This window comes from Orcinus orca, chromosome 8 (assembly GCF_937001465.1).
Source record: "Orcinus orca chromosome 8, mOrcOrc1.1, whole genome shotgun sequence".
In the NCBI taxonomy this organism is placed as follows: Eukaryota; Metazoa; Chordata; class Mammalia; order Artiodactyla; family Delphinidae; genus Orcinus; species Orcinus orca.
The window spans coordinates 53,158,656-53,177,010 of record NC_064566.1 but is presented as its reverse complement, the minus strand read 5'-3'; the positions used below and the strand labels follow the sequence as shown (position 1 = coordinate 53,177,010).

At 43.1% G+C, this 18,355-nt stretch overlaps 1 protein-coding gene across 8 annotated transcripts in view; it reads right to left on the bottom strand.

Annotated features, from left to right (window-relative positions):
• UVRAG (UV radiation resistance associated) overlaps positions 1 to 18,355 on the bottom strand; it is a 373,872-nt gene that overhangs the window by 324,401 nt on the left and 31,116 nt on the right. The window contains exon 1 of one of the 8 annotated variants that reach the window (XM_004279810.3): positions 5,032 to 7,542. The exons of 6 other annotated variants lie outside the window; for them this stretch is intronic. In XM_004279810.3, the coding sequence (XP_004279858.1) occupies positions 5,032 to 5,148 (117 nt within the window). In that variant the 5' untranslated portion in view covers positions 5,149 to 7,542. Of the gene's footprint in view, positions 1 to 5,031; positions 7,543 to 17,062; positions 18,272 to 18,355 lie in introns of those variants that run through there. One more of the 8 variants, XM_004279809.4, reaches the window with a different exon arrangement.

Below are 18,355 nucleotides of genomic sequence, written 5' to 3'. Positions count from 1 at the left end.
ATGGTTTCTGTTTGAGATGCTGAAAAATTCCAGAAATGGATAGTAATGATGGTTGCACAACATTGAGGATGTACCTAATGCCACTGAATTATACTTAAAAATGATTTAAAATGGCAAATTTTATATTATGTATATCTTACCACAATTTTTTAAATGAAGGAAATCTGAATAAAATATAGACTTTAGTTAATAATAATGTATCAGTACTGATTCATCAATTGTAACAAATGTACCATACTAACGAAGATGTTAAAAATAGGGGAAAATGGGTATAGAGTATATGGGAACTTTCTGTACTATCCTCTCAATTTGTCTGTAAATCTAAAATTGTTCTAAAAATTAAAGTCTAGGGAATTCCCTGGCGGTCCAGTGGTTAGGACTCTGCGCTTTCGCTGCTGGGGGCCCGGGTTCAATCCCTGGTTGGGGAATTAATATCCCACAAGCTGTGTGCACAGCCAAAAGGAAAAATAAAATAAAATAAAAAACAAAGTCTATTTTTAAAAATTCAAGGGAGATAAAGGTTAACAGCACTAATATTCCCTACCTCCTCCCATAAAAAGACAAGAAAAATGCTCTTTAAATGAATAAAAAACATGAGCAAGTAATCAGAAAAATTAATGCCAGGGACATGAACAAGCAAGTCACAAAAGAAATGAAAATGCTATAAAAATCTATGCAAAAATATTGAAACTCGTAGGGTTGTGTAAGGATAGAGTTCATATACTTTGCACAGTGTTTGGCATACAATAAATGAAGCTACTAAAACATAACTGATAACTAAAGAAATACAAATTTAAATAACAAAAAATATGTATATGTGTATGTAGGTTATATGTGTGTGTGTGTATATGTGTATATATGTATACATGTGTATGTGTAAACATCCTTTGAGTGAATGATTTCAAAGATACCTGTATATGGATATTCATTGCAACAAAATAACACAGAAAAACTGGAAACAGTCCAAAAGTCTACCAATGGGGGTTAAACAAACATAACTAAACATTATTATACAAAAATGTGGCAGGTGTATGTATACTGATGACAACTGTCTAAGAAAAATAATAATGAATTGTAAAATTTTTTAAATGGAAGTGATTAAACTAGGTTAGGACTATAACTGCATGCAAAACTATGTGTTTATGTATGTAGTGACCCAAAAACGGTCACTAAAAAATCACTAAAAAGCCTCCCCAGCTCTGAGTATCTGAGAAATGTAGTTAGGTTATACTCAAAGGAGGAAGCCTTTGGGAAGGAAAGAAATGCTCTAAAACTTTTAAGGACATAATAAATACCTCAACTACAAAACACAAATTTTTATTTCAAAATGCCTAATGTGAAGGAAGTTATTCTTCAGATGAGCTTATATTCACTAGTTAATTACAAACCTCAACCAAAAATTAAAGAGCAAAAACAATCTTCAAAATGTGTGACCAGGGCTTCCCTGGTGGCGCAGTGGTTGAGAGTCCGCCTGCCGACGCAGGGGACACGGGTTCGTGCCCCGGTCCGGGAGGATCCCACATGTCGCGGAGCGGCTGGGCCTGTGAGCCATGGCCGCTGAGCCTGCGCGTCCGGAGCCTGTGCTCCGCAACGGGAGAGGCCACAACAGTGAGAGGCCCGCGTACCGCAAAAAAAAAAAAACAAAAAACAAAAAAATGTGTGACCAGTTCAGGCTTTAATTACAGGTAAAGCAAAATCCTACAGAAGCAAAAGGAGGCAAAATTAAGTAGTAGTCCCATTTGACATAATCAAGTAGCTATAATATTATGGACTGTAGTTAACACTCATAAATGTAAAGGTTCAGGAGTTATGCAGTGTTAACTGAATTTTTTCTTTAAGAAAAGTGGATTAAAATAAGAAAAATAAGTTAGGTCTTACAGTTTTGTGGGCTTTCTTTGAGCCAAAACAAAATAAATCTTTTTCTGGAGGCAGATTGGGGGTAGGGGGGAGTCCAATACTTTTGGAACTAATATACAGTAAATTAATATTTTAAACAATACAGCCACTAGAATCAATGGGACTTAATGAAGACTGGAATAAATGAGTAAATAATAGCAGGGGTACTCTCTATCCTAAAACAAAAATATACCTTAGAACTGTGGTTCTCAACCAGAAGTTATTTTGCCCCCTAAGAGACATTTGGCAACATCTAAAGACATTTTTGACTGTCAGGCCTGAGATGGTGCTGCTGTATACTGTGAGTAGAGGCCATGGAGGTGACAAAACATCTTACAGACCCACCTACCCACCCAAAATGTCAACAGTGCTGAAGTTGAAAAACCCTACCTTAGAAACAGGCTGGAGGTGGCGGGGAGAAACCACTGAATCTATGCTTTGAAATAATCAACTTTATCGTAGAAATCCTAAATCAACAAGGTTTGTTTACCTGTTTAGAAATATTGACATCTTATCAAATAGCATGGAATCTATTAAAGTGACACAATTTTCAAAGTGTTATTCAAAAGAAAGTTAACTGGATTTCCAATTTATCCAAACATTTGAAATTCTGCAAAAGCCACAGGCAAAAAAAAGACAACAAATTAATGCTAAAAGAAAAAAGTTTTATACACACACATTCTCTGATTCTCATAACCAATATTGAGCAAAAGAAGAATACATTTTGCGTGATTCCATTTATATACAGTTCAAGAACAGTCAAAAACTTTTCTCTTATGTTAGAAATCAGAATAGTGGTTCCTCTGGAGACAAAGAAAAAGTAGAGATGGGAGAGAACATGAGGGGGACTTCTGGGACGGTAATAATTTTGTACTTCTTAATCTGGGTAGTACTTCCATAACTTTCTTTGCTTTGTGACAATTCATCAAGCTGTGTACTAATAATTGGTATACTTTACTGTATACAGATAACCCTTTAATAAAAATGTTTACTTTTTTAAATGGTATATATTTATATCCTAAAAACTTGAGCATTTTGACCCAGAAAGCGAAATTAATGTCAAGAGCAAAAGTAAAGTGCTTTTGTTATACAGGCTGCCTTCCAAGAATTCAAGAAGGATGACACCCCCAGAAAGCTGTAAATACCATACTCAGCGATCACAGAGCATTCAGCCGTACACTTAAGCCACTATATATCCCTTGGCACAAATCCAAAACTTGGACAAACGCTTACAAATGCAGTTGGATTTATTCCACGGACAGTTTGTTTGGATTATTTCCCCCAATGTTAAACTGGGAACTGTTATCAGAGAACAGGCTCTATGAAACAAATGATGCTTTCTCTTTCCTAATCCCACACTTTCCCAAAGCTCTCCCAAACTAAACCCCTCTTGGCTCTTGACTCCTTTAGGATTTCTCCAGGATGCCTGTAACAGTGTCCATCATTGCCTCTCCCAGTATCCACTCTCACAGTCCACCTCCCGCCACACACATGAAAATTCACATTAATGCTCACTCCAGAGGCTAGTCTCCCCCACCAGACTTTCACTCTCCCCCAGCACCTTGCAAATACAATCCAAACTTCAGTACCCTCAAACTCATACCCTCCACAAACTCCCTTCCCAACAGCGCCCCAAAACCAGGGCCCATGCTACCCCAGTCTTTTAGATCCTCTTCTACCACACAGAAAGCCCTTGCTTCTGCAAACAACTCAGCTCCATGGCCACCACTGTAGCTCTGATCTCCAGTCTCCTTCCCTTTAGGGGTCCCCACATCCCCACACTTTCCTGTATTCAAATCCATCCCATTGCCCATCCCCCCTCTGCCCCCAGCCTCTGCTTTCTTCCATCTGACTCTTTCCTAAGTACTAAGACTTAGGGATGGGAAGTTGGAGGAAGGGTAGGAAAGAACTCTGTCCTGTGTGGAAATGGTGGAGAAAAGACTGTTCAAGTCTGCAGCACAACAACCACGTGCTGAGGCTACAGTCAGAGGGTGGATTCTGAAAGCCCGCCCCACCACTCATTAATGGCAAGGCTTTGGCCAAGCGATTTTACAAACGTAAGCCTCAGTCTCTTGAACTACAAAATGGAGCTAATAAAAACAGCTGCCTCCCAGAGTTGTGAGGTTAAATCAACTACCAGCCAGCTGAGCACTTGGCACAAACCCAACACGGTGAATTCTCAACGACTGACCGTTTCTCTTAGGTCCTCTTCGTGGATGCGGGAAGATGAAAGGTACTTTCTTTCCGCCTCTTTAATGCTAAAGTTCCTGCAAAGTCTCCTCTTGGGGGAGAGCAAGAAGGCAAGGGAGAGAAGGAAAGAAGAAGTACTCTACAGATAGGTGGGTGATACAAAGAATTTTGTCAGGTCCCCAAACTCGGTGTTCTCTCTTTATTATCCGCTTACAATGTGGACGGATCCAAGTTGGATCCAAGAAACCCTTTATGCCTTGCTAAAGGATGGGGGGAAGACATGAATATATACAGCAAATGTGCCTCCACGGATACTCATTTGATGGAATGCAGTAGACCCCCCCCCTCAAATTGCTAAAATGCGTTCCTTGGGGGTCGGAGAATTAGGAAGGAAACCCAAAGTCCCAAAGGATTTTGCTTGAGAGTTTAAGGGAGTACTTCATAATAAGGAGAGATTAAAAGTAAATGCTGGAAACCCTAAAGACTTCTCACTTCGCCTGCAACACAGAGTATCAATTGGTTTGTCAGCAAGTCAGTGAGTTGAGAAAGGAAAAGCGCTTTCCCCCGTCTCTCCTGGGACACCGGGGCTTCCCCGGGTCCCTTCCCAAGAGGGATAAAGGGGAGGGTCTGCGCCAGGGAATCCCCAGCTCCCTACGGAGTGGGACAGGAGGGCCCCCAGGGAGTTTCACTGGGTCCCTTCCCGCCTCTTCCCAGCCCATCTCCTGTAACGGGATGTCTCCTGGGACTCGAGGATCCCCCAGAGGTTCGGCCATCCCTGGATTCCTACCCTCCCAAGACCTCTGGACAGCCCTCCTCGGTCCTCAGAGTGCTTCCCAGTCACTTCTCAGGGTCTCCCGGCCTGTACAGGGTCAGCCCGCCGCCCACGGGGTCCCCTCATGGGCCTCCTCCCGGCCCCTCCCGAGCGCCGCGAGCCCGCGGGGTTACCTGCTGAGACGGCAGCTCCACATGCAGGGCCCGCGCGGCAGAACCGGGAGGCAGCGCGGCGGCCGGGCCCGGGGGCGGCGGGGGGACCGGTCCCCCGACCGACGCTGAAGCGCTCATCTTGACCCGGGAGCCGCCAAGCGGCGGGGCCGGCGCTCCTCCGGCATCCGCCACCACAGCCTAGTCACGACCCGCTGAGCCTCTGAAGCCCAGAAACCAGCCACCCGGGAGGCAGAACCGCTCTACCCCACCGCCGGCCACCGCCGCTGGCTAAGGAAGAGCCATATTACCGCAGTGCAACCCCCACCACTCGCTGAGACCTGGCTTGCCCATTGGTTCAGCTCCCACGGGGGCGGGACCCAATCACAGAAAAGGGACGCGCTATTGGGCAGAAGGTCTGTCTATCGCCGGCAGGAACAGGCTGGGGGCGGAGGAACCCAGGGATGGCCTAAATTGCGTCTGTCAAGGGGAGGTAAAACCTGGGGCGTTGCTTCATTTTTTCCCAGTCTAATTGGTTCTTCCACTACCACGGGGCGGGGTCTCCTGGGGGAGCCGCAAGGACCATTGCTCGAGGTCGCTGTCAGTTGTCAGTAAAGGAAAAGAGGGGCGGAGTCTGATTAGGTAGACCTTGCGCCTGGGCTGTGGTGTCACGTGCAGAAGGCAGGAGAGTCACCTGATTAGTGAGAGTCAGTTTTGGGAGCCACTTCCGCCCTGACCTAGTTGCCATGGTAACCGGCCTCCCTAGGAGGGCGGGGATGTATTTGGCGCCAGCTGGGTCGTGGTGGCCGGTCTGTAGTTGTCTTTTCCTGAGGGACTCTTGTCAACGTGTGAGGATTGAAAAGGAATACTTTATGGTTAGACAGAAAACCACTACGCAGGATGCACCAAGACCAGAAACTTGTCGGGCAGTCCTGCCAGCTCCACCCACGACCAGTTCCAACCCACAAGTCCCCGCCCCTCCTCACACTCCACTAACTGGTAGGCTGAGCCAGGCACCTCGGGACACTGTTTCACTTCTGTGAGTGGGGTGTTTATGCTGTTCTTGAAAAGCCTTTGCTACTTTTCTCCTCCTGACTAATGTTTACTTACCCATCAAATCTCATCTGGGGTTGGGATCCCAAAAGGCTTCTCAGATACACTCTGGGACCCTGAGTTAGGAAACTTGCCTCTACTACATTCCTGATTATTCTATTGCATTCTACTGTCTTTTAATAAGTTTGTAACACACATGTGCAGCCACACATACCCCTCCTGCAAACACACAAACTTACACACTGAATTTCTCAAGCAAAAGAACCTTGTCTGATTCATCTCTGGATTCCCGGTGCCTCGCAGAGAATCAGGACATGTGTTTTTGAAGTGAAGGCACAGTTCCAATGCCACTTCTTCCATGAACACCTCCTTGATCATAATGATAGCATTTATAGCAATTGCTTCTGTAATAAATATCATTGAGTCATTCTGAAGAATAATGATCTGCCTTTTTCCCCCTTAGACTGGATTTCTCCACCACCTGGACTGACCTAGCAGAAAGAGCACAGTGTTTCAGAGTCAGACACAACAGGAATCAGGAACTTTTGGAATCTTGGCTCTGCCACCTTCTAGTTATATGTTCCTAGGCAAGCCAGTTTCCCTCTCTCAGCTTTAGTTTTCCCATCTGTAAAATAGTAACAAGGTTGCTGTGGGGATTAAGTAAATTAATGTTAAGTATAGTGCCCAGTGCAGGACCTGGTATATAATAATTGCACTAAAAATATTTTAATAAAAGGTAAGCATACTATCTTTCTAGGGTATTCAGAAGCCTGAAGACACTTTGGATCTGATCCCAGAGCTGGCTAAGATGTATGTCACACCGTCTCCTATTCTGAAACGTTGAGTAGTTCCTCATGGCTAGAGCCTAGGGTATGCAGTCAGGTGTTTGCTGAGAAGGGAGTAATTGAGAAATCCCAAATACCTGGTTCCAAGATCTGGTGGAATTTCACAGAAAACATTTGTCTGTTTCCAAGCTGTATTAGTTTCCTGAGGCTGCTGTATCAGATTACTACAAACTGGCTAGCTTAAAACAACTGAAAGTTGTTCTTTCACAGCTCTAGAGGCCAGAAGCCCCAAATCAAGGGGCTTAGTGCTAGGTCTGAAGAAGTCCAGGGACTGTGGGAGCCAGAGAAGACAGTCATATTTCACAGTGGAGGTGACATTTAGCCTGGGTATTGAGGGACCAATAAGAGTTCACCAGGCAGGGAGGGAAGAAAGGATGTTCCAGCACAGAGAGCAGGAGCGATTTTCCACAAGCCTTTACTGAGGTTCAACTCTGCATCAGGCAGATCACTAGACACCAGATATACAGAACTGAGGTAAATAACACTTCTCAGACTTTTCCACCTACATGCCACAAACCCTAGGAGAGCTGGCACTCACGCCTAGGGGTATGGCAGAAAACTGAAATAGTCTCCTAAGTGTTCAATAAATGCTACCTATCATTATTTTTTTTTCTTTTTCGTTTTTGTTTTTTTGTTTGTTCCTCTGGCTGTGTTGGGTCTTTGTTGCTGTGCATGGGCTTTCTCTACTTGCAGCGAGTGGGGGCTACTCTTCATTGAGGTGCGCGGGATTCTCATCGTCATGGCTCCTCTTGTTGCAGAGCACGGGCTCTAGAGCGCAGGCTCAGTAGTTGTGGCTCACGGGCTTGGTTGCTCCATGGCATGTGGGATCTTCCCAGGCCAGGGCTCGAACCCCTGTCCCCTGCATTGGCAGGCGGATTCTTAACCACTGGCCACCAGGGAAGTCCCTGTGCCAGGCATTGTTGTAAGCAGTTCATGTGTACACTCACCACAGTGCTGGAGATTAGAGAGCTAAAGCAAGATTTCTGTCACCTGCCCTAGGTCACATGTTTTGAGTTTTAAGCTGGGGTTTGAAAGTAGTCTAACTCCAATGTTGTTAATCCTACATTTTACTGCCTCTAATAAAAGAGTATTATAGCGTATATTTTAAATTTTATTTATACAGTGAAGTCATGTTTTTCTCAGAATATATTTCTATATCATATACAGGAAATTTTAGAAATACATCATGTGTGTTTAATCAGAGGAAAAATACTTTGTATTGGTTTTCATCAAAAGTAATTAGAAATCTCAAAAATCATTTGGTATTTTAGAAATGAGAAAAGGTGCTTTTTAAATGTGCATAAGGGCATTGTAATGTTATGTAAAAAGTGTAGGAGATACAATTGTGTGTATGCATGATAAAATATGAGCTGAAAATACACAAACCAAAACTCCCTAAGCAATAAGTGGTGAAAAATAGCCTTAAAAAGAGTTTACAAGGAAGAAAAACAGGATTACGCAAAAGAAGTTTAGAATATATACGGGGCAGAAGTTTGTCATAAAAATTGTGGTTGAAGCCAAGGGGTGGGGGAAATTCCTATTTTTCTCCTCCTAGTGATCCCATTATAACCCATTAAATGAGAATTTCTTCCGCCTTCTCAGAAGTATTAGAAAAAAGCGTCAGATTTGCAGCCTACCCCAAGTAAAGTGAAATGCTTCACGGATAAGAAGACCAGACTCTGCCATCCACTGGCACTAAAAGATTGAAGGTCACTGTTTGTATTAGTTTAAGCCATAAACTAGCTTGCTTAAAACAGCAGAAATTTATTCTTTCATAGGTCTGGAGGCTGGAAGTCCAAAATCAAGGTGGTGTTAGGGCTACACTCCCTCAAAGACTCTTAAGGAGAATCCTTCTTTGCCTCTTCCAGCTTGTGGTGGCTCCAGTTGTTTCTTGGCTTGCGGCTACATAACTCCAGTCCCTGCTTCCTTAACGTGGCCTCTCCCCTTTCCCTGTGTCTCTCGTTCCTTTTACTTTTAAGGACACTTGTCATAGGATTCAGGGCCCTCCCAGATAATCCAGGATTATTTCATCTTGAGATCCTTAATTATATCTGTAAAGACTTTTTCCAAATAAAGTCACATTCACAAGTTCCAGGGATTAGGACATGTCCATATTATTTTGTGGGTCAGCATTTAACCCATCACACCATTCCTATGTGCGGCCTGCCCCTCTTTTCTCTCAGGCCAGCCTGCCCAAAAGATGGAGAAATTAAGTTGGTATTAATCTAAACTAGATAGTTTTAAATTAAGATGTTAGTTGTAATCTCCAGAGTAACCATGAAGAAAATAACTCAAAAATATACAGTAAAAGAGACAACAAGAGAATTAAAATAATATATTAGAAAATACATGTTTAACACAAAAGAAGGCAGGAATGGAAGGTGAGAAAGAACAACAAAATGGCAGATGTAAACCCTACCTTAGTAATTGCATTAAATGTAATTAACGCTCCAATCAGAAGGCAGAAAGTAGAAGTACTGTATGTATTTTTAAAAAGTCCAACACTATTGTGTCTACAAAAACACACTTCTTATTTAAAGACACAAATACGTTGAAAGGGAAAGGATAGAAGATATTCCATGCAAATGGTAACCAAGAGAGAACTGGGGTGCCTATATTATACTAATACAGGCTACACAAAACAGATTTTAAGATAAAAATTGTTACTAGATGTAAAGATATTTTATAATGATAAAAGGGTGACTTCATTAGGAAGATATAAAATTATAAACATATGCACATAACAGCAGAGTCCCAAAATATATGAAGCAAAACTTGCAGAATTGAAGGGAAAAATAAACAGTTCAACAACAATACTTGGTTACTTCAATACCCCACTTTCAGTAATGGATAAAACAACTAGGCAGAAGATCAACAAGGAAAAGGAGACTTGAACAACACAATAAACCAACTTGACCTAATAGATACCTAATCTATAAAACATTCCAACCAACAAAAGCAGAATACATGCTTTTCTCAAATGCACATGGAATGTTCTCTAAGATAGATCATATGTTTGGTCATTAAAAAAGTCCCAATAAATTAAAAGGGGTTGAAATCATACAAAGTATGTTCTAAGAACATAATGAAATCAAATTAGAAATAAATGACAAAAGAAATTTGGAAAAATAGCAGATACATGGAAATTAACCAACATACTCTTAATAACCATGGGTCAACAAAGAAATCAGAAGATAAATTATAAAAAACTTTGAGATGAATGAAACAAAAACACAACACACCAAAACTGTGGGATGTAGCTAAAGCAGTTCTTAGAGGGAAACTTATAATTCACCCATATTAAACAAGAAAAAAAATCTCAAATTAATAAACTAAACTTCCACCTTAAGACACTGGAAAAAGAAGAGCAAACTAACTCAGAGGAAATACTAGAGGAAAATACGCTAAATACGTTTACACTAAAGCACAAATAAATGACATAAAAAATAGAAAAAGAACAGAGGAAATCAGTGTAACCAGATGGCTCTTTGGAAAGATCAATTAAACTGACAAATCTTTAGCTAGACTGATCAAGAAAAAAGAGAGAGAAGCCTCAAATTACTAAAATCAGGACTGAAAGCGAGGACATCACTACCAGCCTTTCAGAAATAAAAAGGATTGGAAGCGAATCTTACGAACAATTGTATAACAACAGATTAGATTATCAAATGAAATGCACAAATTCCTAGAAACACACAAACTACCAAAACTGATTCAAGAACAAAAAGAAAATCTAAAGAGATCTATAACAAGGAGAGTTTAAATTAGTAATCAAAAACTTTCCACAAAGAAAAGCCTAGGCCCAAATGGCTTCAGGGGTGAATTCTACCAAATATTTAAAGAAAAATTAACATCAGTCCTTCACAACTCTTCCAAGAACAGAAGAAAAGACATCCCAAATCATTCTATGAGGCCAGCATTACCCTGATACCAAAATCAGGCAAAGACAAGAAAACTGCAGACCAATATCCCTTATTCATTATAAATATAGACATAAAAATCTTCAACAATATACTAGTGAATCAAATACTAGTGAACTAAATCCAAACATATAAATTTTTTTTTACCAAGAATGCAAGATTGGTTTAGCATACACAAATCCATTAATGTAATACACCATATTAATAGAATAAAGGACAGAAACTATATGATCATCTCAGCAGATGCAGAAAAAGCATTTGACACAAACAAGTTCCATAAAGTTGCAAGATAATGATCAATATGCAAAAACCAATTGTATTTCTATACACTAACATGGCAATCTGAAACAAAATTAGGAAACTATTCCATTAACAATAGCAACAAAAAAATAAAATGCTTAAGAATAAATTTAACAGAAGTGCAAGACTTGTATACGGAAAACTACAAACACCATTAAAGGAAGTTAAAGAAAACCTAAATGAATGGGAAAACATCCAGAGCACTTAATATTGTTAAAATGGCAACATTCACCAAATTGATCTGTCGCTTCAAATGCAACGTCTATCAAAACCCTGGCTGCCTTTTTTGCAAACATTAACAAGCCAATCCTAAAATTCATATGGAAATGCAAGGGACACAGAATAACCAAGACAATCTAAAAGAGAACAAAATCAGGACTCACATTTCCCGATTTCAAAATTTATCACAAAGCTAATCAAGACAGTGTGCTACTAAAGTAAGTATAGAAATAGAGATGAGTGGAATAGAACTGAGAATCCAGAAATAAACCCTTACATTTATGATCAATTGATTTTGGACAAAAGTGCCAAGACAATTTTATGAGGAAAGAATGGTCTTTTCAACAAACGGTGCTGGGATAACTGGATATCCAAAAGAATGGAAATGCAAAAGAATGAAGTGGGACCCTACCTCAACCATACACAAAAATTAACTCAAAGTAGTCCAGATGGGCTTCCCTGGTGCCGCAGTGGTTAAGCATCATCCTGCCAGTGCAGGGGACACGGGTTCGAGCCCTGGTCCGGGAAGATCCCACATTCCGTGGAGCAAATAAGCCCTCAAGCCACAATTACTGAGCCCGGGTGCCACAACTACTGAAGCCGCATGCCTAGAGCCTGTGCTCCGAAACAAAGAGAACCCACCGTAATGAGAAGCCGAGAAGCCTGTGCACCGCAACGAAGAGTAGCCCCCGCTCACTGCAACTAGAGAAAGTCCGTGCGCAGCAGCAAAGACCCAACACAGCCAAAAATAAAATAAATAACTTTATTAGAAAAATAGTCCAGAGATCTAAATGTAGAAGCTAAGAACTCTAAAACGTTTAGAAGAAAACATAGGAGTAAATCTTTGTGACCTTGGATTAGGCTGTGGCGTCTTAGATATGAAAGCACACACCACAAAAACAAAAAACAAAAAACCTAGATAAATTTGATTACACCAAAATTAAAAACTTTCATGCTCCAAAGGACAAATGGTACATGATTCATGAAACATGCTACATCACAGACACACCTCGAAAACTTTATGCTAAATCTAAGAAGCCAGACACAGAAGGCCACCTATTGTATAATTCCACTTGTAGAAAATGTCCAAAACAGGAAAATTCATATAGACAGACAGTAGGTTAGTGATTAGTTTTTAGCCAGGGCCTGACGGGAAGGGTAATAAGGAATAACTGCTAACTGGTATGGGATTACCTTTGGTGGTGATGAAATTGTTCTGGAATTAGAGAGTGGTGATTGAGGCACAACTTTGCGAATATACTAAAACCCGCTGAATTATATACTTCATTTTTTTTCAAATTTATTCCTTTTTTTCTTGAATTTTATTTATTTCTTTATACAGCAGGTTCTTATTAGTTATCTATTTTATACATATTAGTGTATACATGTCAATCACAATCTCCCAATTCATCCCACCACCACCACCACCACCCCACTTCCCCCTTGGTGTCCATACATTTGTTCTCTGCATCTGTGTCTCTATTTCTGCCTTGCAAACCGGTTCATCTGTACCATTTTTCTAGATTCCACATATACACGTTAATATATGATATTTGTTTTTCTCTCTCTGACTTACATCACTCTGTATAACAGGCTCTAGGTCCATCCACGTCTCTACAAATGGCCCAATTTCATTTCTTTTTATGACTGAGTAATATTCCATTGTATATCTGTACCACAACTTCTTTATCCATTTGTCTGTCGATGGACATTTAGGTTGCTTCCATGTCCTGGCTATTGTAAATAGAGCTGCAATGAACATTGTGGTACATGACTCTTTTCGAATTATGGTTTTCTCGGGGTATATGCCTAGTAGTGGTATTGCTGGGTTGTATGGTAGTTCTATTTTTAGTTTTTTGAGGAACTTCCATACTGTTCCCCATAGTGGCTGTATCAATTTACATTCCCACCAACAGAGGGTTCCCTTTTCTCCACGCCCTCTCCAGCATTTGTTGTTTGTAGATTTTCTGATGATGCCCATTCTAACCGGTGTGAGGTGATACCTCATTATAGTTTTGATTTGTATTTCTCTAATGATTAGTGATGTTGAGCAGCTTTTCATGAGCTTCTTGGCCATCTGTATGTCTTCTTTGGAGAGATGTTTATTTAGGTCTTCTGCCCGTTTTTTTTAATATTGAGCTGCATGAGCTGTTTATATATTTTGGAGATTTTGTCCACTGATTCATTTGCAAATATTTTCTCCCATTCTGAGGGTTGTCTTTTCGTCTTGTTTATAGTTTCCTGTGCAAAAGCTTTTAAGTTTCATTAGGTCCCATTTGTTTATTTTTGTTTTTATTTCCATTACTCTGGGAGGTGGGTCAAAAAAGATCTTGCTGTGATTTATGTCAAAGGGTGTTCTTCCCATGTTCTCCTCTAAGAGTTTTATAGTGTCCGGTCTTACATTTAGGTCTTTAATCCATTTTGAGTTTATTTTTGTGTGTGGTGTTAGGGAGTGTTCTAATTTCATTCTTTTACATGTAGCTGTCCACTTTTCTCAGCACCACTTATTGACGAGACTGTCTTTTCTCCATTGTATAGCCTTGCCTCCTTTGTCATAGATTAGTTGACTGTAGTACATACTTTAAAAGGATGGGCTTTATGATACATGAATTATATCTCAATAAAGCTTTTATTTAAAAAAAAAAAATAAGGAAGACTGGCCACTTTGCTGCAGGAACAGCGAGCTGGAGAGAGGCCTGGAAACAGGGAGCTCAATTTAATAGGTCCGGGAGACCCAGTAAGGGTATGATGATGATGATGATGATCACAGCTATTATTTCCTGTTGAGAGAGCTGGATGAATATATTTTATTTTTATATCATATATTTATATACCTATTATCTCATGTACTCAGGAATATAGATTATTCCCATTTACAGATGAGGAAGCTGAGGTTCAGAAAGGTTAAGTGACATGATAATGCAGCTGGTAAGGGCTGGATCCCACACTCATTCGTATATGTTATCAGGGATGAGAAAGGAGGAAATAATTTGAAAGACAAAAATGTCAGCATCAGCATCAGCAAGCAGCTATGGGAGTGGGGGGCAGGGAAGGGGGAGGAGCGAAGAGCCCACCACGACTGGAGGCTGGTTGTGCTGATGGTGGGCAGTAGTGACATCTAGAACCAGACAGGGAATATAAAAGGAGGCAAAGGTTTTTTAAAAGATGAGTGCTTTACGTTTCTGTCGCCCTTATTACATTTCAAGCACCTGAGAACCGGGGACATTCAATTTGGAAGCCCCTCGTTCCCTGTCAAGAGGAGGAATTCAGTGAATGTTGATTTGCTGAGTAATTAGGGGCAAGTCTGTTGGCCTTTCTGTGCCAAGTTTCCCAGGTTAGGAGGAATTGCTCACGGTGAATGTTAAATTTCTGTCTATCTCTCAGCTTTCGGGAGTCTGTGATTTTATTTATCTCTAGCTTCTAGCCCTGGGTAGGAGCTAGATAAGCGTCATAATGAGAAAAGAAAGCTTAGGAAGCTGCGCAGCGTTCGCCTCAGACCTGTCCTCAGTGCCCCCTAGTGGCCATATATGGGAACAACAAGCAGCATCATGGAACTGACCTTCAGGCTGAGACAGCAGCTGCACTCCCACCGTCCAAAGGCAGAGGGTCTTCTGGAAAAGGAGTTTCCAGTTCCCTCTCCCAAGGTAACAACTCCCAACCCAAGGCAATGTTCACAGCATTTACCTAGAGTTCACCACACACAGCTTAGAGCGAGGCATGCCTCTGCTCTGCACAGCTGGCTGCTAGACACGCTTGCTGTTTGCAGGGGATCGGTTATAGAGCCCCCACCCCTACTCCACTCCCCTCCCTCCAGTGGATAACGAAATGAGAGGATGCTCAAGTCCCTCATATAAAATAGAGTAGTACAGTTGGCGCTATGCATCGGCAGATGCAAAACCCATGGATACAGAGGGCCGAGCTTACGTTGCCCTGGGTGGCCCCTCCAAGATGTGGGGCCTGGTTATTGTTCCCGTTCCTAGGCAGAGATGGTGGAGTTCCCTGATGCACAGTGGGTATCCAATCTTCACAAAATTAATGCTGAGAATAATGGCCTATGTTTGCGGGTTGGCCTAGTTTAGCCTGGAGCCAGACGATGAGGGTCATGGCTAGCCTCAGGCTGGGGCTGGTATGGGGCTGAGATGCATCAGAAAACGGGCCTTTCCTCCACCCTAAAGGAAATGTCTGTCCTCTAACCTGTGCTCTGTGGCCTGAGGCCTAAGACCTGCTTGGAGCTACAGAATCTAGCCTCTGTTGGCCTCCAGGGCACCTCTTCTCTGCCCTGCCCTCCTCCCCACCGAAACACTCTGGAGAAGCCAGCTCCCTGCCCGTCCATGGGAAGCCCCACTGCAGACCTCTCCACCACCACCTCTCAGTGGTTCAAGTCAGCAGCCTCCCCCATTTGCACTTGCTGCTCTGCCCTTCAGCTCCTTCCTGGCAAATTTCCAGTCACCCATTGAGTCCCAGCTCAGGCTGGGGCCCCAGATCAATGAGGCACCCCAGGTTGGATTAGGGGCCTCTCCATCCCAGCTCTGACCACCCTGCATATCCTCAGCTGTTTCCAATGTTTCTGCTCCCACGCAGCCAGCTCACAGCTTCTGGCCCAGAGGAATGGTCCCTGAGGTGAATGGTAAAGACAGGCATTAGGTAGTGGGAAGTGGGAAAGTCACTTTAGTCTCAGGTGGGAAGGGTTCCCCCAGGTACTTGGTACTCATTGAACTGAATGGAATTAGAACAGAGAGAGGTGGCATGTTGTGAGATCCAGGTGTGGTATGAAATCACTAGAGTGACAGCAGGCCAGGCCTCCCTCTTTGTGGTATAACTGAGGCCAGGGGCAAGGAACATGGTTGAGTGATCCATATGGACCTTTCCAGCTCAGCTATTCTAGGATCTTACAGCAGGACAGTAGCCTTTACCACAGGTGGAAGGCAGCTGTGAAGGGGCTCCAGTGAGCCCTGCCTCCTGGTGTTCACTCCGTGTGTAATCCTCAAGAGCGTGAGCTGGACCTAGTGACTTGCATCTAATGAAGAGAATATGGCAAAAGGGATAGGTTATCACCTCCAAGATTAGGTTATAGAAGGCTGTGGCTTCTGTTTGCACTCTCTCTGCTTCTTCTTGCTTACTCTCTCTGATGCAGCAGCTGCCACGCTGTGAGCTACTCTACTGAAAGGCCCGTGTGGCAAGGAACTGGGAGTGGCCTCTGGTCAAAGCCAGTGAGGAGGTGAATCCTGCCAACAGCCAAAAGAATGACCTTGGAAGTGGATCCTCCCCTGTCAAGCCTTGGGATGATCACAGCCCGGCTGATACCATGATTGCAGCCTTGTGTGAGACCCTGAAGCAGAGGCCCCAGCTAAGCTGTACCTTGATTACTGACCCTCAGAAAGTGGACACTGTTGTTTGCAGCTACTAAGTTCTGTCTTTTTTTTTTTTGTCTGTGCTGCAGTGGCATGTGGGATCTTAGTTCCCCAGCCAGGGATGGAACCCGTGCCCCTTGCATTGGAAGTGCAGAGTCTTAACCACTGGACTGCCAGGGAAGTCCCAACAGCCACTAAGTTTTGGAGTAATTTATTACACAGCAATTAATAACTAATACACCACACAGGGTCATGTGGGCCAAAGAAGCAAGGGGGAGAGGGCTCAGCAGGCAGCCCGGTGGGGGCGGTGGTCTCCCCAAGTGTCAGCGGCAAGATGCAGATGCGGCCCCTGCAATAACTCATAGAGGACACTCATTTTCATTTATTCATTTAGGAATATACAAAAGTCTGACATGGTATAATGATCTCATCAAGAGAAAACAGAATACACAAAGGACTAGATTTCCTCCCTGGCCCCCTCTCAGAAAGGCACAAATATATGAGGTTTGGGTTTGGGGAACTTCTGTTCTGGACCAATCTGCTGCTCAGAAGGCCAGGTCCCTCTGGAAACAGGAAATGGGACCCCTCGCCCACATCCACTACTGAGGGTGTGGGTTAAGCAAACCGAGGCCACTGAGAAGTATGTGATTTAGGCCAATGCAGGGTCTGTGCTGGGTCCATGTCATCAGCTCCCTGAGGAAAACCAGCACTCCAACCAGAACATGGTGGGGCTTGGTAATCCAAGAGATGATTAAACTGGGCAGCTCCATCCCCCAGCCTGGGATCACCGCCACCTCCATCCTCTCTCTGGAGGCCAGTCCAGGCTCAGATTTCAGAGACTGGGGCCGTGGGGGGTGGCAGAGAGGAGAATTGAGCTTGAATATTCCAGACGTTTATCCCTGAGCTTTTGAAAGTGGGGACCCCTGTTGCCTCTGAGTCTTCCCCTTGGCAGAAGCAGCTGGTCGTGCAGTCAAGCGTGGGGTAGCCGGCTGTAGAGATGTTTGTATTAGAGGAAGATTCTGGCCCCTCATCCCCCAGGGACAAAGGGCAAATAATCTAACTGGCCTGAGTCACTAATGGCTGTCCTTCTTCCCCAGTTAACCAGGACTGAGTTTTCTCTGTAATTTTGGGAAGGGGAGAAGGGGAGAAGATTGGTTGAGAAACCATAAAGGCCCAGATGGGTCAGCCACCACCACCTAGAACAGGACAAATTGGAAGTGAAAGAGCTTGAAACATTCACTTTTTCCTTCTTAAAAAAAGACCTAACATTGTAATGGTTTAACAAAATTATTATAATTTCTTTTAAATAACCCACAGACACCCATGACGCTTCCACATTTACAGAACAAAAAGCACTAGAGAACTTGGTAGAAAACGATTTGCCGCTGGTTCCTCCCAGAAGCTGTCCCCCGCGGACAGGCTCAGTTCACTTCCAGGACCTCGGTCTCCGGGAGGCCGAACTTGGTCTTGTGCTGGTCGAAGAGCTTCACCAGGGCTTCCACGTACATGGCGTGGTACAGGTCGATGTCCTGCTGGGTCGGGTGCTCCAGCTTGGGGGTAGTGATGGGCTCACCCACTGCAGGGATGGGGCACAGGCCTCTGGTTAGTCAGTGCCATTCGGCCCACGCTCCCTGGGCATCCACCATAACGCCGATGGTAG